We start from the raw sequence: 24,683 nt of genomic DNA, 5'->3' as shown, positions 1-24,683 counted from the left end.
TCGGTGCTTGCCCAGCAGCCCTGGGACGCACGTTTTGGCCACACTAGATTCTGCATTTGAAGCTGGCGGTCAGTCTGGGGTCCAGGCACTGGGGGTCCTCACCAGGCCAGGCTGCGGCGGGGTTTTGCCCTTGGTCAATCTTAGCAAGTTTACTGTTGGTACTGGGGCATTCAAGAGAATGACTGGCTCATTGCACTTGTATGTTTAGTCACTTACGGGTGTTTTTGGATCTTGGGAAGATTGTGTTAGGTCAGATGACTGAACAGTTAAAGAACAAATTAAATTTGTAAAGCAGTTAAGTATATTAGGCATTTAAAATTTATAAATGGAACCCTTCAGAATGACTGCTAAAACCTGCTGATGTAAATAGAAGAGGGAAAATGAAAATACATGGCTGGGACAGTGTCACTCAGAAAACACAGTTTACCCTTGAACGGCTCAGATCGGAACCGGCCCACTTATATGTGGATTTTAGTTCACTAAATACATATTACAGTACTACACGACCCTTCATAGGTTGAATCTGTGGATGCAGAACCTCAGATATGGAGGGCAAACTCTAAGGCTAGACTGCATTTTTGACTGGTTAGGGTCAATGTCTCTAACCTCGGCATTGCTGAAGGGTCAACTGTACAACCAAACTGATCTACAGATTCCAGGCAATCTTTATGAAAATTCCAATGGCATTCATTTTCAGAAATTAAAAAAAAAATCTATTCTAAAATCTCAAGGGATCCCAAATAGCCAAAAAATCTTGAAAAAGAAGAATAAAGCTGAAGGACTCATCCTTCCCAATTTCAAAACTCACTATAAAGCTGTAACAATCCAATCAGTGTTAAGTACTTCCCTGGCAGTCCAATGGTTAAGATTCCCTGTTTCCACTGCCAGGGGCATGGGTTCAATCCCTGGTTGAGGAACTAAAATCCTGCATGTTACTCACTGTGACCAAAAAAAAAAAAAAGGGGCAAAGGACTTGGATAGACAGTTCTGCAAACAGGACATACGAATGTCAATAAGCACATGGAATATGCGCAACATCAGTAGCCACACACACGGCTGGGTGACTGCACTTTCACTTTCATTAGCCATTAGTAGCAGTAGAAGTGTCAGCTGCTCAGTTGTGTCTGATGTAGCCCACCAGGCTCCTCTGTCCATGGGATTCTCCAGGCAGGAATACTGGAGCAGGTGCTCGCTTCGGCAGCACATATGCTAAAATTGGAACGATGCAGAGAAGATCAGCACGGCTCCTGCACAAGGGTGACACGCAAATTCGTGAAGCGTTCCATATTTTTATGGAAGCAACCTAGATGCCCATCAGCAGACGAATGGATAAGGAAGCTGTGGTACATATACACCATGGAATATTACTCAGCCGTTAAAAAGAATTCATTTGAATCAGTTCTAATGAGATGGATGAAACTGGAGCCCATTATACAGAGTGAAGTAAGCCAGAAAGATAAAGACCAATACAGTATACTAACGCATATATATGGAATTTAAAAAGATGGTAAGGATAACCCTATATGCAAAACAGAAAAAGAGACACAGATGTACAGAACAGACTTTGGGACTCTGCGGGAGAAGGCGAGGGTGGGATGTTCAGAGAGAACAGCATTGAAACAAGTACACTATCAAGGGTGAAACAGATCACCAGCCCAGGTTGGATGCTTGAGACAGCTGCTCAGGGCTGGTGCACTGGGAAGACCCAGAAGGATGGGATGGAGAGGGAGGCGGGAGAGGGGATCGGGATGGGGAGCACATGTAAATCCATGGCTGATTCATGTCAATGTATGGCAAAAACCACTACAATGTTGTAAACTAATTAGCCTCCAACGAACAAAAATAAATGGAAAAAAATATATAAAAAATAAATAAAAACTCTTAGTAGACCAAAAAAAAAAAAAAAAGAAAATAAGTAAATGCTATACTTATACATAAGACTATCCTATACTGGTATGAGCTCTTTGATTTGTTGTATGGAATATGATATGAAATATTTAATAAAAGTAGTTTCAGTTTAATTTAAAAAAAAAAAAGAATACTGGAGGGGGTAGCCATTCCCTTCTCCAAGGGATCTTCCAAACCAAGGGATTGAACCCTGGTCTTCTGCATTGCAGGTAGATTCTTTACCATCTAAGCCTAATAGGGAAGCCCTATTAGGCAAAAGCAAAGATCCTCTGGGGAAAAAAATGGCAACCCATTCCAGTATTCTTGCCTGGAAAATCCCATGGATGGAGAAGCCTGGCAGGCTACAGTCCACAGGGTCGCAGAGAGTTGGACATGACTGAGTGACTTCACTTTTCTTATGCAAATTAAAATCACAGTGAGATAGTATTTGCATTTCTTACCCACCAGGATGGCTTTTATTAAAGAAGGGAAAAAAACTAAGCATTAGTGACGATGTGAAGGAACTAGAACTCTGGTACATTGCTGGAGGAAATGTAAAATTTACAAGGTGCAGCTTCTGTGATAAAAGTCTGGTGGTTCCTCAAAATGTGAACCCTCATGTGTTTCTGCAACTCCATTTCCAGGTATACACCCTAAGGACTGAAAGCAGGGACTCACACAGATGTTTGTGCACTCATGCTCACAGCAACATTACTCACAACAGCCAAAATGTGAGATCAACACAAAATGTTTACTGATGGGTCAACGGATAAACAGAATGTGGCATACACACACAATGGCATATTATTCAGCCACAAAAAGGAATGTCATCCTGCCACAGGCTACTATATGGATATGTCCTGAAAATATTATGCTAAGTGAAAGAAGCCAGACACATAAAGGTATAAACTGTATGATTCTATTTACGTGATGTTCCAGAATAGCTAACTCCATGAAGACAAAACGTGGTCCACTGGAGAAGGAAATGGCAAACCACTTCAGGATTCTTGCCTTGAGAACCCAATGAACAGTATGAAAAGGCAAAAAGATATGACACTGAAAGATTAACTCCCCAGGTCAGTAGGTGCCCAATATGCTACTGGAGAAGAATGGAGAAATAACTCCAGAAAGAATGAAAGGCTGAGCCAGAGCGAAAACAATGCCCAGCTCTGGGTGTGACTGGTGATGGAAGTGAAGACCAATGCTGTAGAGAACAATGCTGCATAGGAACCTGGAATGTTAGGTCCATAAATCAAGGTAAATTAGAAGTGGTCGAACAGGAGATGTAAAGAGTGAACACTGACATTTTAGGACTCAGTGAACTAAAATGGACCGGAACAGGCAAATTTAATTCAGATGACCATTATATTTACTACTGTGGGCAAGAATCCCTTAGAAGAATTGGAATAGCCCTCATACTCAACAACAAAAGAGTCCAAAATGCAGTACTTGGGTGCAATCTCAAAAACGACAGAATGATCTGTTTGTTTCCAAGGCAAACCATTCAGTATCACAGTAATTCAAGTCTATGCCCCAACCACTAATGCTGAAGCTGAAGTTGAATGGTTCTATGAAGACCTACAAGACCTTCTAGGACTAACATCAAAAAAAGATGTCCTTTTCATCATAGGGGACTGGAATGCAAAAGTAGGAAGTCAAGAGACACCTGGAGTAACAGGCAAGTTGGCCTTGGAGTACAAAATGAAGCAGGGCAAAGATACAAAAGGTTCTCTTTTGCCAAGAAAACACACTGGTCATAGCAAACACCCTCTTCCAAAAACACAAGAGAAGACTCTACACATGGACATCACCAGATGGTCAATGCCGAAATCAAACTGATTATATTCTTTGAAGCCAAAGATGGAGAAGCTCTATACAGTCAGCAAAAACAAGACCAGTAGTTGACTGTGGCTCAGATCATGAACTCCTTATTAATTCAGACTTAAATTGAAGAAAGTAGGGAGAACCACTAGGCCATTCAGGTATGACCTAAATCAAATCCCTTACAATTATACAGTGGAAGTGACAAATAGGCTCAAGGGATTAGATCTGATACAGTGCCTGAAGAACTATGGACAGAGGTTTGTGACACTGTACAGGAGGTGGTGATCAAAACCATCCCCAAGAGAAAGAAATGCAAAAAGGGCAAAATGATTCTCTGAGGAGGCCTTACAAATAGCTGAGAAAAGAAGAGACGTGAAAGGCAAAGGAGAAAAGGAAAGATATACCATTCTGAATGCAGAGTTCCAAAGAGTACCAAGGAGAAATAAGAAAGTTTTCCTAAATGATCAAAGCAAAGAAACAGAGGAAAACAACAGAATGGGAAAAACTAGAGGCCTCTTCAAGAAAATTAGAAATACCAAGGGAACATTTCATGCAAAGATGGGCTCAATAAAGGACAGAAATGGTAATGTACCTAACAGAAGCAGAAAATATTAAGAGGAAGTGGCAAGAATACACAGAAGAACTATACAAAAAAGATCATGACCCAGATAACCACGGTGGTGTGATCACTCACCTGGAGCCAGACATCCTGGAATGAGAAGTCAAGTGGGCCTTAGGAAGCATCACTGCGAACAAAGCTAGTGGAGGTGATGGAATTCAAGTTGAGCTATTTCAAATCCTGAAAGATGATGCTGTGAAAGTGCTGCCCTCAACAGGCCAGCAAATTTGGAAAACTCAGCAGTGGTCACAGGACTGGAAAAGGTCAGTTTTCATTTCAATCCCAAAGAAAGGCAATGCCAAAGAATGCTCAAACTACTGCCCAGTTGCACTCATCTCACATGTTAGCAAAGTAATGTTCAAAATTCTCCAAGCTAGGCTTCAACAGTACATGAACCAAGATCTTCCAGATGTTCAAGCTGGATTTAAAAAAGGGAGATCAAATTACCAACATCCGTTGGATCACAGAAAAAGCAAGAGAGTTCCAGAAAAACATCTACTTCTGCTTTATTGACTACGCTAAAACCTCTGACTGTGGATCACAACAAACTATAGAAAATTCTTGAAGAGATGGGAATACCAGACCATCTTACCTGCCTCCTGATAAATCTATATGCAGATCAAGAAGCAACAGTTAGAACAGGACATGAAACAACAGACTGGTTCCAAATTGGGAAAGGAGTACAGCAAGGCTGCATATTGTCACCCTGCTTATTTAACAAATGCAGAGTACACCATGAGAAAAGTTGGGCTGGATGAACCACAAGTTGGAATCAAGATTGCAGGGAGAAATATCAATAACGTCAGATAAGCAGATGACATCACTGTTACGGCAGAAAGCAAAGAGGAACTAAAGAGCCTCTTGATGAAAGGGAAAGAGGAGAGTCAAAAAGTTGGCTTAAAGCTCAACTTTCAGAAAACTAAGATCATGGCATCCGTTCCCATCACTTCATGGCAAATAGATGGGGAAATAATGGAAACAGTGACAGACTTTATTTTCTTGGGCTCTGAAATCACTGCAGATGGTGACAGCAGCCATGAAAATAAAAGACACTTGCTCCTTGGAAGTAATGCTGATAAACCTAGACAGCATTATAAAGCAGAGATGTTACTTTGCCGACAAAGGTCATTATAGTGGGAGCCATGATTTTTCCAGTAGTCATGTATGAATGTGAGAGTTAGATCATAAAGACAACTGAGCACCAAAGAATTGATGCTTTTAAACTGTGGTGTTGGAGAAGACTCTTGAGAGTCCAAGGGAGTCTGCAAGGAGATCAAACCAATCAATCCTAAGGGAAATCAGTCCTGAATATTCATTGGAAGGATGGATGCTGAAGCTGAAGCTCCAGTACTTTGGCCACCTGATGTGAAGAACTGACTCATTAGAAAAGACCCTGACGCTGGGAAAGATAGAAGGCAGGAGGAGAAAGGGTCGACAGAGGATGAGATGGTTGGATGGAATCACTGACTTGATGGACAAGTTTGAGCAGGTTCCAGGAGTTGGTGGTGGACAGGGAAGCCTGGCATGCTGCAGTCCATGGGGTCGCAACAACTGAGCAAGTGAACTGATGAAGAAAAGAGGGTTTCCCAGGTGACTCAGACAGTAAAGAATCTGCCTGAAATGCAGGAGATCCAAGTTCAATCCCTTGGTTGGCAAGATCCCCTGGAGAAGGGCATGGCAACCCACTCCAGTATTCTTGCTTGGAGAATTCCAGGGACAGAGGAACCTGGTGGGCTACAGTACATGGAGTCTCAAAGAATCAGACACAACTAAGCGACTAACAGTTTCACTCATGAAGACAAAAAGTAGATTAGTGGTGTTTTACGTCATGGCAAGGGGGGGGTCGGAAGATGCTATCTTAGTAGAATGGGGTTTTTTCTTGAGATTATAAACAGTTCTGACTATGGTGATGCATGCTCAAGTCTGTCAATCTACTGAGAGCCACTGAACTGTGCCCTTTAAGCAGGTGAACCGTATGGCATGTGAATTGCATCTCAAAGCTGTTACGGAACACAAAGAAACCCCTGCGAAAGAGATTCATACACTGAGCTTAAAAGCCTAAGAAAAGCAATAGGTCTTTAAGTTGTAATATATTACAGTCACCCCTCTCTCCAAGGGGGATTGCTTCCAGGAACCACTATAGGCATCAAGTTCCCTGATGGTAGGGATTTCCATAACCTACACACACCTCCCACGTACTCTAAGTCACCGCTACACTCACCCTCCCGTGTATTCTAACTCATCTCTAGATTACTTACACTTAGTACCAGGAAGACGCTACGTAGACAGTTGCCGATTGTGCAGCAAATTCAAGCTTTCCCTTTTGGAACTTTCTGGAATGCTTTTTTTTTTTTCAATCTGAGCAAGGTTGGTTGAGTCTGCAGACAGGGAAGCTGATATAGAGAGCTGAACACTCTGAAGCCAAGCTCACGTATAGATCACGTATAGATATTCGTCATGTCTGAGAGCACCCAAAGGCTCAGGTTACAGGACCCCTTAAGCCCGTGTGACTGTGGGCACAGGCTGAGCGTGGAGCGCTGTCTACTTGGGTCAGTGGGAGGGGAACCCAGGGACTTGGGGGGAGAGGCTGGGCACACTGGGGGGCTGCCTAGAGGTCTGGGAGGTGACAGCATGAGGGGCAGAGGCTGAGGACGGAGCCGCGCGCAGGGAGGCGGTGGCCTCCTGCTGATGAGCCGCGTCCAGACACCCAGGCAGCAGTACCTCAACGCCTGCTCCTGGAAGTGGTCAGAGGCGTGCTCCTCTCCTGCCCCTGGTCCAGGGCCTCTGCTCCCCCTTCCTCTCCCCACCCACACTCCATTTCTCTCAGCCAGAGGCCGGACAAGTTCCCTGACGGGGCGTCCACACTGGCCTTGCCCACCTCCCGTCTCTCCTCCATCGCAGTCTAAGCAAGATGCAGCGTGCAGACCCTTCACTTCTCCCCTGAGATAAGGAAGTGGGAGTAGGAGAGCAGGGAAGGCCGGTGTTCTGGGCAACTCTCCGACCTTCAGATGGTCTCAGGCCCCACATTGCAGTACTGACCTCAGCCTTGACGCGGAGCTAACAGGTCAGCCAGGCCGTGCTGGACTGAGACTCAGGCAGCGCCAGGCCAGGCCCTCGTGTCCATTTTACAGATGGGAGCATTGAGGACTAGACTGAGAAGGCACCTAGGAAGCCTGGTCAGCAATCAGCCGGACTGTATGTGGGCTGTGTCCACCATCAGAGGCAGAGAAGGCCGACTGCCCTCAGGCTTCCCTGTGGGAAGGAAGCGGCAGGAACGTGGTCAGACACAATTGCCTTTATTGGTTCACGGATCTGGATGCCCACACAGGCTGCTGCAGAGCAGACCTTGCGGTGTCTTTCCTCCTCCACAGCAGGTCAGCCTCATCCCCCACCCCACCCCCACCCCGGGGCAGGAGCTGGGGTCGGAGCCTCAGACTTGGACCCCTGCAGTGGGGGCAGAGGGCAACAGCTCCCGATTACCATGTCTGGGGATGAACCCTGGGCCAGGTCACGGACGGGCCTCCTGGGCCGTGGAGCAGGCCAGAGGGTGTCCTGGGACGGGACGTTGTGGGGGTAGGTGGGATGCCCTTGAAGCAGAAGGGCTAGCGCCCCCGACAGGTGAGCACCCTGACCTGCATCTGCGTGGCAGCTGGTTAAGGCACGGTGGCTGGGCCATCCTGCGGCAGAGAGCCAGAGGCTAGCGCGACCCTGACCCTCTCAGGACACGTGGCTGTCAGATCACGGCTACTTTTTCCGCCGGGGGGCCTGGGAACTGCTGCTAATGTTGGGGGCTGGGGACGCTTGCTTGCTGGCGGCTACCGAGTCCTCCTGGGGGGCTGGCTTGTGCTTCTCCTCCTTGGTCCGAGGCAGGGCCTGCGGGCCCAGCAGGGCCTGCACGACCTTGATGGCCCCCACAGCCCCGAGGAGCCCCCAGAGCAGGGCGGGGGCCTCCAGGGGAGACAGCTGTTTCCGTACCCAGTGGAGGACCTGGGTCAGCGTGTTGCTGGAGCCGCGGGCCCGGGGCGGGCTTCTGTCCTGCGGGACAGGATGGAGGAGGGTCCGGGGGGTCGTCCCTGTGAGCCGGGGTCACCCCTGCCACCTACCCCTGCCTGCCTAACTCCTTCCTACCTGAAGGCCAAACTGCCTGAGCAGCATGTCCAGCGTTGGGTCCCCCAGAGACACGGATGGGAAGAATTCTTCCACCCACTGGCGTCGCCACCACTGGCTGCAACAGCATGGGGGGCTCAGGTGGGGCCAGCTCGCAGACCCCGCACCCCTCCTGGTGCCCAGACTCACCCTTGCTCCCAAGGATGCGAGAACCAGTACTTGTAGCGCTGGGCCCGCACATACGTGGGCGGCTGCTTGTGGAAGGGGTAACCGGGCATGTGGTTCTGGATGAGGCGGATCACTGAGGGCGCAGGGGGAAGACCTCAACATCCGCATGCCCCGAGGCCCCCGAGGGTCACCCAGATGCCCCACAGGCCCCGCCCCTCCCCCAGCTCACCAGGCTCCTTGCCCTGCAGCAGGCGGAGCACCAGGCTGGTGAACCAGGGACTGTGCGTGTGGGGGCCCAGGGCCGCGAACCACATCTGCCAGTCAAGGCGCGGCTGGTGGGGCACCACGATCGGGGGCGGCCGGCTCAGGTTCCCGGGTTTGTACATGAACTCAATCTCCTGCCGGGCAGAGTCCCCTTCAGCACGGCTGGCTCCCCCTTCTCTCCCCACCCAGGCCTGTGGGGTCACCAGGCACCCCCGGCAGGGGCCTGAGGGAGCCCTCACCGTCCACTGGAGCCCATCATAGCTGCCCTCCAGCACCACCTCCGGCCGCCCACCCAGGCCAGTCATTCGGCGGAAAAGGCCATAGGAGTTGGCCAGCTGCAGGTGCTCCACGGTGCCAAACAGGCGGTGGGCCCCAGTCCAGAGGCGCCCATGGCTCGAAGGCTCCATGTAGGAGTAGGGCACCTGGAGGCAGGCAGGCAGAGGCTCAGCAACGACCTTCCAGCCCTCCCCTGACTCCCGACCCCAGCCCCAAAGCACTACCTACCAGGCTGATCATGAACAAAGCCACCGTGGCGGTGCCAAAGACAGACAGCTGGACGGCAGCACAGAGCTTCTGCAGCAGCCCTCGCACCTGCACCCACCTGGGGCGGAGAACAGAAATGCAGTCGGGCCCGCCCTGCACAGCTCCACCCACCCTCTGGCACCACAAACCTCCAGAGGGCGGTCAGCAGTTCCCAGGCCAGAGAGGCCGCGCCCAGCCACATGGTGGGGAGGGTCACCGTCTTCAGCCACTGGGAGAACTGGTGGAAGGTGAAGTCTGCGGAAGGAAACGGGTGTGAGGAGGGATGGTCCAGCCTCGACCCTCTGAGCCCCCGGCTGGCACTCACTGGTTCTGGAGCGAACGACGTGCTGCTCCCAGTCCACCTCCAGGCCGAAGCAGTGCACCACGCCATAGGTCAGCAGCCCGTAGACAGCCAACTCCAGCAGCAGGGTCAGCACGGCCAGCAGGGCCTTGGGCCAGGCTGCAGGCCAAGACAGCCATGGGTCGGCTGGGAGCAGGACTGGAGGGTCTATGGCCTGGGGGCTGGGGTACAGCTAGGTCATTTGGCAGGCAGCAGGGGTAAGGACGGCTGACTGTCTGGGGCAGGCAGACACTCACAGCTGGGCGTCCTCTTGCGGCGGCTGGTGCTAGACTTAGCAGCCAGGTGTGTGTCATCCAGGAGAGCGGTGGTGAGCACCAGGGTGAGCAGGTTGAAGAAGTTATAGTTGCCAGTGATGATAATCAGAACTTGCAGCAAGACCTGGAGAGGGTCTGGACTCAGCTCACGGGGGCCGCCCCCTTCCTGGGCCCTTCGGAACCTGCTTCCAGGCCCCTCCGCATCTCCCCTACTGAGCTCTCCTGCAGGCCCCTGTGCTCTCCGAGTCATCCCCTGGCCTCTGTTCTCCCACTCAACTTCCCCTGCCTTGGCTTACCCCCTCGATGGCTCCCACCAGCACCCGGAGAAAACCCAAGCTTGGCCTGCCTCACGCAGCCCTTCCTCAGCCACCCATGCTGACCCAGGAAGGACGTCCTCCAGTGATGCTGGAGCCCCACCACGCAGGCACACCTTCACACCCCAGGCTAACGAGCTCCTCTGCCCACAAGGCCCTTCTGACTGCCCAGCAGCAGACACCCATCCCCAGTGGGGCCCTCTGGGCAGTGCAGAGCAAGGCCACGTCCTGCTTGTCTTTCTGATGGCTAAGGACCCCACCCACCTGGGAGTAGAATGCAGCCAACCGCAGGCGGCGAACAGGAACGAAGAACAGAGGTGGCACCGCAATCTCGATGAGGAAGGTGGCCACCACACTGAGCTTGTGCAGCCAGACGGGCAGGTGGTGGGCAAACCAGGCGGCTGGCGTGGGCAGGCACTGAGTCTCGTAGTGGTAGGTGAGGGCTGCAGGGGACAGGCGGGCGGTCAGGGATGGGCAGAGCCCCCAACACGGCCCCATGTCCAGGCAGGGACCCTCACCAGTGAGCCCCCACCATGCGGGGCAACGGCTAGTCAGCTTGACCACACCCGAGGCAAACATGAGGCGGAACAGCAGCCAGCGCACGAGCCAGAAGGGAAGGCCTTCATGGGGGGAGACCCCTCCTGGCCTGCCCTGGGGGGCCTGCTTGTGGTTGGGGGGAAGCCCCAGAGGGGCCACCAGCACAGCCAGGAAGCCCGTCTCCAGCAGCAGGGAATCCCTATGGGGAGAAAAAATAGCACAGAGGCCCTCTTCCCCATCAAGGCTGCTCCCCTAAGGGGGTCCTCCTGGGAGAGACAAACACATCCCACCCCATCTCACCCACCCAGCCTTCTATAGCCCAGACCCAACAATAACTCACCACTGGAAATAAAGAAACACCTGGCCCACCTGCAGGGAGAAGGGCGGTCAGGAAGCACAGGCTGTGAGTCTGCAGGGGCACGGGCTGGGGAGAGGGCGGGAGGGCCTGGAGGGAGCTGGAGGCAAGGGTCCCAGTGGCACAGCCCCCACTTGCCTGGTAGACAGACAGGTAGGTGGCCCAGAGCAGCAGGTACACGAGTAGGTGGCGGAGCTGGCGCGTCAGCAGGGCACCCAGGGCCAGCAGGGTGCCCAGCAGGCTCAGTAGCTCCAGGCCCTGGGCAGTGTCCAGCCCCAGAAGCGGCGCCTCCCACAGCAGCGTGGGGGTTTCCCACAGCTGCTGCCAGCGGCTCTTTCCCTGGGGCCGCAATGTCCTCCGGGCAGGCAGTATGCCCTCGGGGCCGTACAGGCCTGTGGGAGGGCACATCAGGGCAGGCCCTGGACACGGCCCGCGGAGACGAGACTCCCCTCTCCCCAGCCAGGGCCTGCGGATCTGCCCTCCCTAACCCAGGTCGGGACCAGCAGATTCTCCCTCCCGACAGGTCAGGGCCTGCAGACCCTCGAGACCCTCGCGCCGAGGTCAGAACCCAGAACCGTGCTGAAAACGACCCCTGCACGCCCGCCCACGGCCCACACCCCCGCGGCTCGCAGGACACAAACCGCAGCCCCCGACCCCATGCATCCGGGCCTGGACCTCACCGCCCCTACACAGCGGTGTGTCGGGTGGGGAGATGAGAGGGTCACAGGACCCGGGTTGGTGGGGAGGGGTCCCGCCCGGTGGCACCGCGCTCTCGGCGCCCTCACCCGGGATCTGCGTGTAAAGGGACGCGAAGGCGAACATGAAGACGGCTGCCACGCCCTGGAGAAAGAGCTGCCGTGGGAGCCGGGAGCCCGCCATGTCCGCTACGCGGCGGGCTGGACACGATTCCCGGGTCCGCCTGGCCCCGCCCCTCCGCGCCGGCCCCGCCCCTCCGCGCCGGCCCCGTCCCCTCGCCGGCGGCAGCTGCAAGCCCCACCCCGCCCCCGCTCACGCCCCGTCTCCGGCGCGTCCGGCGCCCTTTCCGGCGTGAGGCTGCCGCTCTGCGTCAAGTTGTGCGCGCGTCGCTGCGCGCTACGTATCTTCCTGGGCGGGAACAGCAAAATGGCGCCAGAAGTAGTGGCGGGCTGAGCGCACCGGCCCCTCTGGAAGCCGGCGCTGCGGTCCCCGGGCCGATCCGGCTCCTCCTGAACATGGAGGACGTGGAGGCGCGCTTCGCCCACCTCCTGCTGCCCATCCGCGACCTCACCAGGAACTGGGAGGTGGACGTGGCGGCCCAGCTGGGCGAATATCTTGAGGAGGTGAGGGCGGCCCGGGGGAGTGGCGCAGGGCGGGGGCTGCGGGGCTCTGCCGCCTCCGTCTGGCGCTCTGACTGCACTCATCCGCAGGCTCGTTCCCTTTTCCCCAGTTCCATCTCTTGGCCCTCGAGATCATCCCTTACTTGGTTAGCCTGGAGCTGTCATTAGAGATCGCTTTCTGTTAATGAGCCTTGAAATCGATCTAGTGAGTAGCGACCAGCATTTTTCTGTAATAGAGTAGAATAGAATTTGTGTGCATGTGTAGCTGTGTGAGAGGTCTGGGTCACGATGCAGGAGGGAGATCTTATGTTAGACTTTCAAGCCAGTGCTCCACCGTCAGCATTTAACCCCTTCCCCATATCTGATAGCATGTCTAGACCTCGTTAAAGAGCTGTCTGCTCCATTTCTGTACTTCACTTTCACTGCTCAGCCCGCTTGGACTGCTCTTGTGTTGATCAATAACGATCTCCTTCCTACCACATCCAAGGGTCACCAGAAGAGTCATCTTATTCAACTCAGCAGCATTTGATGAGTTGACGGCATTCTCTTTTTTGAAACAGGTTTTGTCTCCTGTCTAGTCTCAGTGTTGAACTCCTCAGGGCGTGGCCTGAGCCATCCTTTTACACATTTCCCCTAAACCACTTCATTTATTTCCATGATTTTAAGTACCACTTGTATGAGGACAATTGCTGGGTTTATTTATTTACTCTCCCCTCTCTCGGTTTGTCTTTATATTCCAGGCCTTTTCTCTGAGTTTGGTTTGTGTATCCAGCTTCTTAATCTTGAAATTCTCACTTAGATGTTACACAAGCAGGTTTAGTAGAGTTAAAGGAGTTGTTGTTGTTGTTCAGTCGCTTATTTGTTTCTGACTCTTTGTGACTCCATGGACTGCATGCCAGGCATCCCTATCCTTTACCATCTCCCAGAGCTTGCTCAAATTCATGTCCATTGAGTCGGTGCTGCCATCCAACCATCTCATCCTCTGTCATCCCCTTCTCCTCCTGGGGAGGGGTCGGTCTTTTCTAATGAATCGGCTCTATGAATCAGATAGCCAAAGTATTGGAGCTTCAGCTTCAGCATCAGTCCTTCCAATGAGTATTCAGGAAGGATTGTCTTTAGGGTTGACTGGTTTGATCTCCTTGCAGTCCAAGGGACTCTCAAGAGTCTTCTCCAACACCACAGTTTAAAAACACCATTTCTGGGGTACTCTTTTGCCCCCCTTCTGATGCCTATGTCAGAAGCTTTCTCTATCTCCTTTATACTTTAATATAACTTTATTACACACACACACAAAAAAGAAACAGCAATTTTGTAAAACAGGTGAAATACATATAACATAGCAGTATTAGTAAAGTCACAAGTAAGACTTAAGTTAAGAGCTTTCATTAGATGTAGCCCAGAAAAAAAAAACAAAAACACCATTTCTTTGGAGTTGATCATCAATTTAAAGGAGAGCTCTTTATTTTCCTGCTCAAAGCTCAGCCTTTCTGATCTTGGTATATGGCACCAATGTTTCTCAAAGTGAAACCTCAGAGCTAGGGAAATCTGCCACTGCACACCAGTTTGCCCATGGTTTCTATCAGTTAATGTCTCCAGAACTTCAGTTCATCTATTTTCCATTTTCTCTGATCCAGGCCACAGTCTGGCTCCCATTCATGTTAAAACTTTCATTCTTGGACTCCCTACTCTTATTTTTGGCTCCATCCAATTCATGCTCCACCCAGCAGCAAGTGCGACACTTAAAAATTAAAATCAGGCTGCAGCACTGCCCTGCCTAATAACCCTCAGTGGCTTCCCGTTGGCTCCCAGGACAGAAGTCACGCTTTCTTCTCTAAATCTGGCTCTGCTCGCTGTTTTAGCCTTGTCTTAGGCTCTTTTCCACCTGTTCTTTGAACCAGTCAGTCTGCAACACCCAAGCTCATTCCTGGCTGCACTTCACACACAGACAGACACACACACATTTATGTTTTCTGTACTCAACTGGGCTATTATTTTTATGACTGATTCTTTCTCGTCCTGTACCCCTCAGTTTAAATATCAGCTGACTGCCATGTCTAAAATAGTTCTCTCTGTTATAGTACCTTCTGTATTTTAGAATGTTCATCTTCAGCTGGTCTCTAACTTGTTTATGGTCTTTCCACACTAGAATGTAAATCCTGCATGGGCAGGGACTATCTTCATTCTCTCTCCCTTTTGCTTAATAGAATGCCTGGCACACAGTTGGTGCAGAATAAGTGTTAAATGGACACTTGATCTGACAACTGACCTCTGCTTGAACACGCAGTTTCCTGAGAGCTGTGCTAGCCGGAGCTGTGTTGAGCGGGGTGCTTGGGGGTGCCTAGTGAACCTCCTTGTTTGGTCTGCTCCTCTCCTGCTTCGTATGTCTGCTCCTCCAAACCTTTTCTGTCCCCTGACGTCCTCATTTCTGTGCCTCTAGTTTTGTCTTTCTCCTTTCATTTTCCACACAGCTGCCAGATCATTCTTACCTTAGAGAGAGCTGGTTTAGATGGGTTTGGGGATTGTTGGCATGTAGTTGGTGGACACAGATTTAAGGGGTGGCGGGAACTGGGGCTTAGGAGAGGCTGCGGGTCAGGAGTTGCAGAGGAAAGAGGATGATGTACTTGGAAGCATTTCCTGAGTTTTCTGCTCGAAGGATTGAGACCCCAGCATTTTGCCTCTCTCTTCCCCACCCTTGAGGGTCCCCCATCCTTCTCCTGGGGTGGGGTCTTCCTGCTGGAGTCTGGCTGAGCTGGCTCCGACTAGGGTGGGCGCAGTGCAAGCTCCTCTGTAGAGGAGCTGGTGTGTAGTTCTGGCCGTCTGTGGGTGATGCACCCTAGGGGCCTGCGTCTTCCAAAACACTAGGTCTTAGAGGTTATAGGAAGTAGGGGAAATCACAAACACCTGTCTTTCCCCCTCCAAAAAAATGGACAGCTGGTAAGCCCCAGGCAGAGCCAGAGCTGTTCAGAAGGGCTGCTTGTGGTAACAGGCTCCTTGGGCCACTGGCCCTGGGTGGGCGGTGGGGTGGGTTGGGTGGGCTGCCAGGAGGAGGGTGAGGAGGGTGCGTAGACTTCCCACTGTCCCTCATTGTGTCTTTCAGCTGGACCAGATCTGCATTTCTTTTGACAAAGGCAAAACCACAATGAACTTCATTGAGGCAGCGCTGTTGATCCAGGGCTCCGCTTGTGTCTACAGTAAGAAGGTGGGCCCGCCTGACTGTGGTCTTGTACTGCAGTGTCTTGTGGGACCAAGGTCTGCTGTCTCGCTGGGCAGGTGGCAGGCTCAGCCCTGTCTCAGAGTTACCTCAGCAGCACCTACCACCTCCTCCTCCAAGTCCTTGCCCCTTTTATTTTTATTTTTTTTATTATTATTATTTTTTCCTTGCCCCTTTTAACATGGAAGAACAGAATGGGTTTTAAATTGTAGGGTTGGGAATTCCCTGGTGGTCCAGCGGTTAGGACCCCATGCCTCCAGGGGCCTGGGTTTGCTCCCTGAGTGGGGAACTAAGATCCTGCATGCCATGCCACATGGCCCCCCCCCCCCCCAAAAAAAAAATGATTGTCAGTAACTAAATCAGTGACTCTCAACCCACGCTACAGTCCAAACAATTACCAGTGCCTGGGCCTCACCCAAACTGACTAAATCAGCATCTCCGGGAGGGAGGTAGATATCTGGATTTTTTGAACTATCCTCAGTGACAGACGGTATTGAAAACCATGGGTGGGGGCGGGGAAAGGGGAGCTGGGAGAGGAATATGGATGAAACAGCAGCAGGAGAAGTAGGTCAGGAGCGGTCGGGAGCATGGCTGACAGGCTTGCCGTGAAGCAGAGAAAAGACAACTCTCGGGGCACTGCCGAGAAGGGGGCCCCAGGGGTTTGCAGCGTCCACGCCTAAGGCCCCAGCTTTCACATGGAGCATGTGAGTCAGCTACTGAGAACCAGCTACTGTATAAGAAACTCGGAGAGTGAGGTGTGGCTAAAGATCAGCGCTGCTGAGGGAAATGCAAAGTAAAAACCAGTTTGAAAGCACTGGTAGTACAGTGGAGGTTAAACGCACCCCGCTATTTGCCAGGGCACCCGTGCGCATGTTGGAGATTTTCCTCCAGCAGTGCTACCCTGTCCATCCTCTAGTGGAGGAGCAGGGAAAAGGGGACCACAGCACTGATCCACTCAATTGGCGGTTTGGGGGGGGCGGGGAACAAAAGGTGCACAGAAGGAAGAGTTCAGGAATGTGTTGAGGAGCTCCGTACCGGGAACCCCTCCGGACAGAGGAGGGGGCCACCAACTTGCAGGTTAACTGACACAAGGCCGCACCTCGGGCTCCGTCAGTTATGAAGACAGTTTGAGAATTCATGGTTTTTGTCTTAGATGATCCCATGAAATTGGATTCTTTGTCCTGCATTTGTCCTCAGAAGGAATATCGGCAATTAACTTTGGAAGCACAAACATGAGGTGTACCTATGGTCACATACATAGATGGGCAGACGTGTGCTTTTAGCAGGTGTAGTAAAATGTTAACCTGAAGTCTAGAAGGTGTGAGGGGAGCATAGGCTGTAGTCAGCACTGTCTCACCAGTCTTTCTGAGCTGATGGAAATGTTCTATGATCTAATACGTGCAACTCCTGGGCCCTTGAAATGTGGCATGCGTGACTGAGGAGTCTGGCGTTTTGTTAACTTTTAATTAGATTTAAACTGATAGCGTCACATGCAGCTCGTGGCTTCTGGATTTCTGCATCCCTCGTGTGGGTCCTTGACCCATCGCTGGTGGGGTTATTACTCCGATTCTCTGAATCTCAGTGTATCTCGTTTACTGTGAGAATAGCACCGGCATTGATCCTGAGTAGGACAGAGACAGAGCATGAAGCACAGTCCTGTGTGACAGACGCTTAGGAAAGCTCCTGTGGTCTGTTTCTGGTGAGTGGGATCCGTGCCCTCCAGCACACTGTCCTCTTGGGTGCTGTCACCCAGAGGGAGTGGCCTAGGCGGTGCGTGTATGCCGCCTACTGATGGCTGCTTTGTGGTCAGAATGTGGAAAATCCCAACACTCACCCCCAGCAGTGGGGTCCCACAGGCTATGGCTGGACTGTCAATGGGCTGGCAGAGACCCGAGGCGCTCCCGCAGGTGGGGGCTGGTTGTTGAGCCCCGTGAAGTCAGATGCGGCTGTGGGTCCGGGCTGCAGGGTTGAGGTGGCCACAGCTGCAGCGATGTGGAGTGAGGGCGCAGGAGGGGCTCCGGCTGTTCGGTAACGCTGGGGAGGCTTGGCTGTTGGATTGCAGCTGTGATTTTGGCAGCCAAATGGGCAGGAATTTGGAGAGAATGCCCTGGCATCTTGGTACTTGGACGAATAGTGCGGAAGGTTCTGGGAGCCCCTCCTTTCTCTTCCTCACTGCCGGCTCTGGTTGCCAGGTGGAATACCTGTACTCCCTGGTCTACCAGGCTCTCGACTTCATCTCTGGCAAGAAGTGAGTACGCAAGGGGTGCCCGTGTGTCCGCTGTATGTGCGGCCTGGGCAGCCCCTCACCTGCGGTGCCCATGCGCTGGTTCTCTCAGGCAGGCCAAGCAGCTGTCCTCCAAGCCGGAAGACGGGACCGTTGGGGATGCCAGCTCCAGGGCCCCCCAGGAGGCGGAGCAGAAGGTGAGGCTTCCTGGGTGCCTGGCGGTGCCCACTGTGCTAGCCAGGCCACCCCTGAGCCCTCTGTTTCCCCACAGTTCCTGGCGTTGGATGACCTCTCTGACTCCTGTGCTAATGTGGATCTCAGGGGTGACCAGGTCCTCAGTGTGAGTGCCCCCTCCTGCGTTTAGCTCATGGGTCTGTGGAGGGTGATGTCGTGGCCCGTGGGTTCCCATGGTTCACCCGTTCTTGGCCTCTGTGCAGGGGACCCTCATCCCTCTCCTGCCCAACGCCCTGGTCGCCCCGGATGAGATGGAGAAGAACAGTAATCCCCTGTACAGGTGCGGGCCTGCGCCTGCTGGGTGGAGGGAGGTGTGCTGGGGAAGGGTCTCTGCAGCACCCGTGTTTTGCCAGCTGTCAGGGGGAGGTCCTGGCCAGCCGGAAGGATTTCAGGGTGAACACGTGCACACCGCATCCCAGAGGCACGTTCCTGTTGGAGCCGGTGGGTGTGTCCCTCATGGAGGCCCTGCAGCCACGGAACCCAAAGGGTGAGAACTCGGTCGGGGGCAAGGCGGGCTCCGCTCGGGCACCTGCGCCCACCGTCTGGACCTGCTTATAGGACGGGGCCTCTGCCTGCAGCTGGCTCAGCTGCAGAAGGTCCAAGTCCTGTGCCTGGGCTGTGTTCTCCCTGCCTGGTTCTGGCCATGTGGGACCCGGGAGGGACCTTATAGGGGGAGCAGGGCTGACCGTGTTTGATCCCTCGTCTCTTCCAGAGCCTGGAAGGGCTGAGGAGCAGCCAATGGAAGTCTCTGTGTGCGGGAGTCCCGGCCCGGCGCTCAGCATCTCCCGGGAGCCAGGTGAGAAGCGAGCACCCAGGTGGGCCTGCAGGGGAGGCTGGGGAGGGGGCTCTGCGCTCAGCACCCCAGCCTGTCCACCGCTCCAGCCTGAGGCTCAGGGGGCAGGCCTCCGTGCCCAGGGCCCACCTTGGCCAGCTGTGCTGTCTTGGTTCAGTGGCTGCCCCTGGACCACCCTGCTCTCTGAGCAGACAGAGGTGGCAGCATTTAAAGAGGAAAATTAGTAAAAAATAAGATGAACCAAACAAAACAGCAGTATAACGCGTGTGTATTGTGCCCTGTCTGCTTCCCACAAGGGAAGCTGAGTCAGGTACAGCCCCTCATTCCGAGGCCTTCAGGCTCCTGGGGCTGACTGGTCTCGTGTCCCTGCCAGGCTCCTCTCCAGAAGGCCTGGCGCCCAGAGGTGGGGGCATGGGAGAAGACGAAGAGGATGCAGAAGGGGTGGCGGAGCCCCCTGAGGCCTCCGCACCTGAGGTCCCGATGGAGCCCCTGGAGCCCAGGAGCCCCGAGCAGGTGGGACCCCCAGGGAGGCCTGCCGAGCCCCCGCCCTCGGCCAGGCAAGCCCCGGCGGGGACAGCGTGCCCGTGTGGGGCAGGCGACCCCCGGGCTGCCTGCTCTCTGGTCCTTGTGCACCAGGGCGGCAGGTGTGTCCCCCAGCCGGCCCTGGCCCCACATGCTGCCCTTTCCGGCAGCAGCTTTCACGGCTCCCTGTCTGGACAGAGCCGCTGCTGCTTCTCGGGGGTGGACTGGTGTCCAGGGGTCAGAGGCTGTGCAGCTCAGGGTACCACCCAGAATGGTGCTGGTCTCCAGAGCTGACTCTTGAGGCCAGGCTGGCAAAGAGTGGACAGGCCTGCCTCCCTTACCCCTAAGGTCCAGCTCTGTACTCCAGTGTAGAGCCAAGAAATCCTTTTATTTGTAAGGAAAAGCGTTGACATACAGGAAAAAATATTAACGTCTGTCAGGTTTGGTTGGCTGTTTTTGCTGTGCTTAATTGCTCAGTCATGTCTGACTCTCTGTGACCCCATGGACTGTAGCCCACCAGGCTCCTCCATCCATGGGATTCTCCAGGCAAGGATACTGGAGTGGGTTGCCATGCCCTCCTCCAGGGGATCTTCCCAACCTAGGGATGGAACTCAGTTCTCCCGCATTGCAGGCAAATTCTTTACCATCTGTTTTTCTCTTTGAAGAAGTATTCCGTGGCCACTAGTGTATTAGTTTCTATCTTCTCCTAAAGTTTTTACTAGCTTTTCACTTTTTGGTCGTTTAACTCTTTGTCCCCAGGGGGTTTCTGCAGGGTTCCCTGTGTCTGGCCCCAGAGCAGAGCTGCTGGGGGGCCTGGAATCCTGGGTGGAGGAGGAGAGGGAAATCCCTGGTGTTCCTTTGCAGAGTGCTGCCCAGCCCAGGTGGTGTACACTCCGGGAGCGGAAGGAGGCCCCGGAGCCCGCATCCCGGCTGAAGGTGAGGGGTGGGCAGGCCCGGAGCCCGGCATGGGGTTTGCGCCCTCGGCAGTGTGTCTCTTGAGCACTCTTCCTTCCCCCAGCGCTGGGCCTCCCTGCTGCAGCTCCAGGGCGCCCCCCTCCCCGTGTGTCCGCACTGGGGGAGGGTGCGCGTCCTCCACTCTCCTGTGTCTGCTTGTGCTCTGTGCTCAGGACACCCCAGACCCCTGGCAGGGCCTGGACCCCTTCGACTCCCCGGATTCTAAGCCCTTCAGGAAAGGTAACGCAGAGGGTATGGCCCCTGGGCACCAGGGGTGGGGGCTGGGCTCACCTGGCTCGAGTGGAGGTTGGGGCTCCAGGGCCTGTGGGCACGTAGACGGCCCTGGGCTGTGGTTGTGCTCCGGGACTGCCTGTCTGCCCCCAGGTAGGCCCTACTCTGTGCCCCCCCGCGTGGAGGAGGCGCCAGGACAGAAGCGTAAGAGGAAGGGTGCTGTCAAGCTGCAGGACTTCCACCAGTGGTACCTGGCTGCCTGTGCGTGGGGCCCGGGGCCGGGCGTGGCTGTGGGCCTCGGCTTGGCTCCTGCTGACCCTGTCTTCTTGCAGATGCCGACCACGCTGACAGCAGGAAGTCCCGGCGAAAGGGCCCTTCCTTCGCAGGTGGGCCTGGGGCTCTTTGAGGGAGGCTGACCCCACACTGCACCGCCCTCCTCAGCCTGGGGAGGCCGGAGGCCGAGTGGACTCGGGTGGGCCGGGGCAGGATGAGGGAGCCCCCTCATGAGGCTTGTGTGTGCAGACATGGAGGTTCTGTACTGGAAGCATGTGAAGGAGCAGCTGGAGACGCTCCGGAAGATGCAGAGGAGGGAGGCAAGTACCGGCCACTCTGGGGACCCTATGGGGCCTGGTGGGAGACAGCAGTGCCTCTGAGGGGCTCTATCTGCACAGGCGGCTGAGCGATGGCTGCCAAGGGCCGAGCAGGGGCTGTGGCCCGTGGAGGAGGACCGCCTGGAGGACTCGGTGGAAGACCTGGGAGCCGCAGGTGGGGGTCTCCGGGGGCAGGCTGGGGTAGGGTTCAGTGCCAGCCGCAGCCTAACTGGCCTTTTGCCTGGGTGCTCCCTTCTCAGCAGATGACTTCCTAGAGCCCGAGGAGTACGCAGAACCTGAGGGGGCAGATCCCGGGGAAGATGCAGACATGGGTAGGTCTGGGAGTGGGCTGCAGGCCTGAGGGGCCCCCGAAGACGGGAGGAAGGAGAGAGTGAGGCTCACGGCCGCACTTTTGCAGAAGCGGAAGCCATGCCAGCATCTCTGCGCTATGAGGAGCTGGTCCAGAAGAATGTGGTAGGCCCGCGGCAGAGTGGGGGGCTGGGCAGGGTGGGGGCAGGCCTTGCACCCAGCTGGTGGCCCCTGGTCCTCCCCCAGGAGCTCTTCGTCACCACCTCGAAGCAGGACGTCTTCATCACCACCTCGAGGCAGGAGCTCGTCCAGGAGACAGAGCTGAAGCAGCACATCAGGGGCTGGGAGGACGCCATCCAGACCCTGCTCCAGGAGCAGGTGAGGTGGGCCGGGTGGGGCCCCTGGCGGAGGATGGCGGCCCCTGCGGCCTGCCTTAAACCAGCCCGGGACCGGCCCCTCCCCCTGCAGGAGGAGCACGTGCCCTTCGACATCCACACCTACGGGGACCAGGTGGTCTCCCGGTTCAGCCAGCTCAACCAGTGGTGCCCCTTCGCAAAGCTGGTGGCAGGCCAGCCTGCCTTCGAAGTGTGTCGCTCCATGCTGGCCTCCCTGCAGCTGGTGAGTAGCCTGGGAGTCTGGGAGGGAAGTGGTCCTGAGCCTCTGCTGACGCTTTGTGCCCTACAGGCCAATGACTACACAGTGGAGATCACCCAGCAGCCGGGGCTGGAGGCGGCTGTGGACACCATGTCCCTGAGGCTGCTCACACACCAGAGGGCCCACAAGCGCTTCCAGACCTACGCTGCCCCCTCCACAGTGCAGCCCTGAGTGGGGAGCACTGCGGCCAGGGTTGGGCCCTGGAGCCCGTCCCCCACGGATACCGGGTGTGCGTCTGCTCAGTTTGCTTGCCTTCCTGGCTGGCCCAGCCTAATAAAGTGTTGCCATCCCACCAGTCCCTTAAAAAACAAAAACCTTTACAGAACCGTTGTGTGTAGGGGAGAGGGCTGTCTGTCCCCTGCACCGCAGGAAGCAACCAGGCCCCCAGCCCCCTTCCCGCCATGGCCTCAGGGGGCTGCTGGTACAGATCTCCCGCGCACACGGCTCCATCACAGCCTTTTAATGACCCGGCTTAGCACAGGACGCTGCGGAAGGCAGCCATGTGGCGCCGCACGCTGTCTGAGATCTGCTCGGCCGACCTGGCCCTGCTGTAGTAGTCCGTGAAGAGGCCGTCGGGGCTGAGCAGGTAGATGGCGACGGAGTGGTCCACGATGTAGTCCTGGTCTTCGTCCTTGGGGCCGGCACTGTAGTACACGCGGTAGCTACGGCTCACCTGGGCGATCTGCTCCTCGGAGCCAGTCAGGCCCAGCAGCCTTGGGTGGAAGTCCTGCACATAGCGGGCCATGGCAGCCACGGTGTCCCGCTCGGGGTCCACGGTGATGAAGAGGGGCTGCACAGGGGGCAGGCCGGGCTCCGCCTCCAGCTGCCGCACCACCTGCACCAGCTTCTCCAGCTCGTCGGGGCAGATGTCAGGGCAGTGAGTGAAGCCGAAGTACAGCAGCACCCACTGGCCCCGGAAGTCAGCTTTGCAGCGCACTTGGCCCCGGTGGTCCAGTAGGCTGAAGTCGCCCTGGCCCACAGCAGCCTGCCGCAGGGCCTCTGTCCGCTGTTGCTGCTGCCACCGCTCCTTCTCAGCCCTCACGGCCAGCCAGGCCCCACCCAGTCCAGCCCCAATCAAGGCTGTGACGAGCAACCTGGTTCGCAGGCCAGGACCCTGGGGTTGGCCCTGCCTGCCTGTCTCTGCAGGGCTTGGCGTTGAGAAGAGCTGGTATCTCACATGCTGGGCCTTGCCTCCTGGGGTCCCAGGGAGGGCCAGAGGCTTGAGCTGAAAGAGCCTGTGCCAAGCTTTGGGTGCCCGAGCCAGCAGCAGCATGGACCTGATGCTTCTGGGAAGGAGCAAGAGTGTCAGGAGTCAGAAGTGCCCCCATCATTCAAGAGATCCCTGACTCCACCTGAAGGACCAGCCCTACACAGGCTCTGCTGTCAGCAGCTGCTCACCTACCACTCAACTGGGCTCAACTGCCTTACCTCTGAAACCTCAAACTCCACAGTTTAGGCATCGTCAAGCTTTCACTGCTTGTCCCTCTTGTTCTTTAGCCTGAGAGCCTCAGTCTATCCCATCCCCCCGGCCCTAGCAGCTCTTAACAGCTCAGTAGTCGCCTGCATCTGAAAGCATTCCATGCACACGCCTCAGCCGGATTCCTGGGCATATTTATCTGTTTGTAATAAACATCCATTTCTTGAGAGGAGATGGGTGAATTTCTGGCTTCACCCTCCCAAGATCGCCTCCTCTGGCCCTTCTCCTGAGGCCACTCCCGCCACAGTGCTCTAGCCCCTGGCCCCGCGGAAACTTTGCGCCACGCGTGCCGCAGCCTGCAGCGCTCCGCCTGGCCCCCAGCCCCCGCCAGCCTCTCGCACGTACACTTCCAGCCGGCAGTCGGCCCGGAAAAAAAGGTTTCTACTTGCTTCGAGCCCACTCTTCACAGCCAGGTACTCGACGGCAGCTCTGGACTCATGTCCTGCCGCGGCTTCGGTGACCCGTGCCTTTCTCAGGGACCTCTGGAGGTTTGCCAGGTGGAGGTATTAGAACCGCCCCCCCCCCTCACCTGTTCAGGCGCTCCTGGGGGGACCCTCTCGAAGACTCCTAAACGTCCGGCCTTTGCCCGTCCGACGGTTCCTAGGCTGCACGACCTTGGACACGTCCCTTGGCCTGTTCACACCACCTTCCTCCCTGACAAAACGTGCTCCATGTTGTGCACAAGGTGAGCCTGCAAACCCAGACGTTCCCAGCCCTTCTCCTCCGGAAGCCCCTTTCACAGAAGCCTCCCGGAATGCGCCTCGCAAGTACTCCCCCAGCGCCCCAGGGTCGGGGCGGCAAGTCTCGAGATGCTACCTGGGCGGCACCGCGGGCCACCCGCCCAGCTCGACGTCAGCGCGCATGCGTCAACGACCCCACGCTCGCGCAGACGGCCGTGTGCGCCTGCGCCAAAGGCGGAGGTCCGCCGGAAGTTACGTATAGGAGGCGGGGCTTCC

At 55.2% G+C, this 24,683-nt stretch overlaps 3 protein-coding genes and 1 non-coding gene across 6 annotated transcripts; 2 read left to right on the top strand and 2 right to left on the bottom strand.

Annotated features, from left to right (window-relative positions):
- Window positions 1–1,185: 1,185 nt before the first annotated feature.
- On the top strand, window positions 1,186–1,292 carry LOC133044148 (U6 spliceosomal RNA). The gene has a single exon (XR_009689890.1). It is a non-coding gene; the product is annotated as a U6 spliceosomal RNA (small nuclear RNA).
- A 6,315-nt stretch (window positions 1,293–7,607) lies between these two features.
- On the bottom strand, window positions 7,608–12,145 carry LMF2 (lipase maturation factor 2). Its single transcript, XM_061124234.1, has 14 exons — window positions 11,998–12,145; window positions 11,351–11,604; window positions 11,198–11,226; window positions 10,839–11,056; window positions 10,585–10,763; window positions 9,989–10,130; window positions 9,717–9,851; window positions 9,541–9,646; window positions 9,374–9,470; window positions 9,109–9,291; window positions 8,835–9,003; window positions 8,627–8,738; window positions 8,459–8,555; window positions 7,608–8,365 (listed from the first exon to the last, which is right to left on the bottom strand). Exons 1-14 carry the CDS (start codon window positions 12,089–12,091, stop codon window positions 8,075–8,077), a joined length of 2,106 nt encoding a protein of 701 aa, XP_060980217.1. The 5' UTR covers window positions 12,092–12,145; the 3' UTR covers window positions 7,608–8,074.
- A 153-nt stretch (window positions 12,146–12,298) lies between these two features.
- Window positions 12,299–22,545, top strand: NCAPH2 (non-SMC condensin II complex subunit H2). 2 transcript variants are annotated; one of them, XM_061124229.1, is made up of 20 exons: window positions 12,299–12,531; window positions 15,626–15,727; window positions 17,932–17,987; window positions 18,076–18,160; window positions 18,235–18,303; window positions 18,401–18,477; window positions 18,551–18,684; window positions 18,910–18,993; window positions 19,364–19,503; window positions 20,377–20,448; window positions 20,640–20,706; window positions 20,851–20,958; window positions 21,030–21,083; window positions 21,220–21,290; window positions 21,369–21,462; window positions 21,551–21,619; window positions 21,706–21,761; window positions 21,843–21,974; window positions 22,065–22,214; window positions 22,281–22,545. In XM_061124229.1, the coding sequence occupies exons 1-20, from the start codon at window positions 12,424–12,426 to the stop codon at window positions 22,419–22,421; spliced, it is 1,869 nt and encodes a 622-aa protein (XP_060980212.1). In that variant the 5' UTR covers window positions 12,299–12,423; the 3' UTR covers window positions 22,422–22,545. The 2 variants fall into 2 exon arrangements, with proteins under 2 accessions (XP_060980212.1, XP_060980211.1); XM_061124228.1 differs by having other exon boundaries at window positions 21,548–21,619.
- A 150-nt stretch (window positions 22,546–22,695) lies between these two features.
- Window positions 22,696–24,575, bottom strand: LOC133043423 (protein SCO2 homolog, mitochondrial). 2 transcript variants are annotated; one of them, XM_061124231.1, is made up of 2 exons: window positions 24,257–24,575; window positions 22,696–23,533 (listed from the first exon to the last, which is right to left on the bottom strand). In XM_061124231.1, the coding sequence occupies exon 2, from the start codon at window positions 23,521–23,523 to the stop codon at window positions 22,723–22,725; it is 801 nt and encodes a 266-aa protein (XP_060980214.1). In that variant the 5' UTR covers window positions 23,524–23,533; window positions 24,257–24,575; the 3' UTR covers window positions 22,696–22,722. The 2 variants fall into 2 exon arrangements, with proteins under 2 accessions (XP_060980214.1, XP_060980213.1); XM_061124230.1 differs by having other exon boundaries at window positions 22,696–23,536; window positions 24,257–24,572.
- Between the last annotated feature and the right edge of the window lie 108 nt (window positions 24,576–24,683).

This window comes from Dama dama, chromosome 22, assembly GCF_033118175.1.
Source record: "Dama dama isolate Ldn47 chromosome 22, ASM3311817v1, whole genome shotgun sequence".
Taxonomy (NCBI): Eukaryota; Metazoa; Chordata; class Mammalia; order Artiodactyla; family Cervidae; genus Dama; species Dama dama.
The sequence above is the reverse complement of the archived record's forward strand: the minus strand, read 5'-3'. Positions and strand labels throughout refer to the sequence as shown.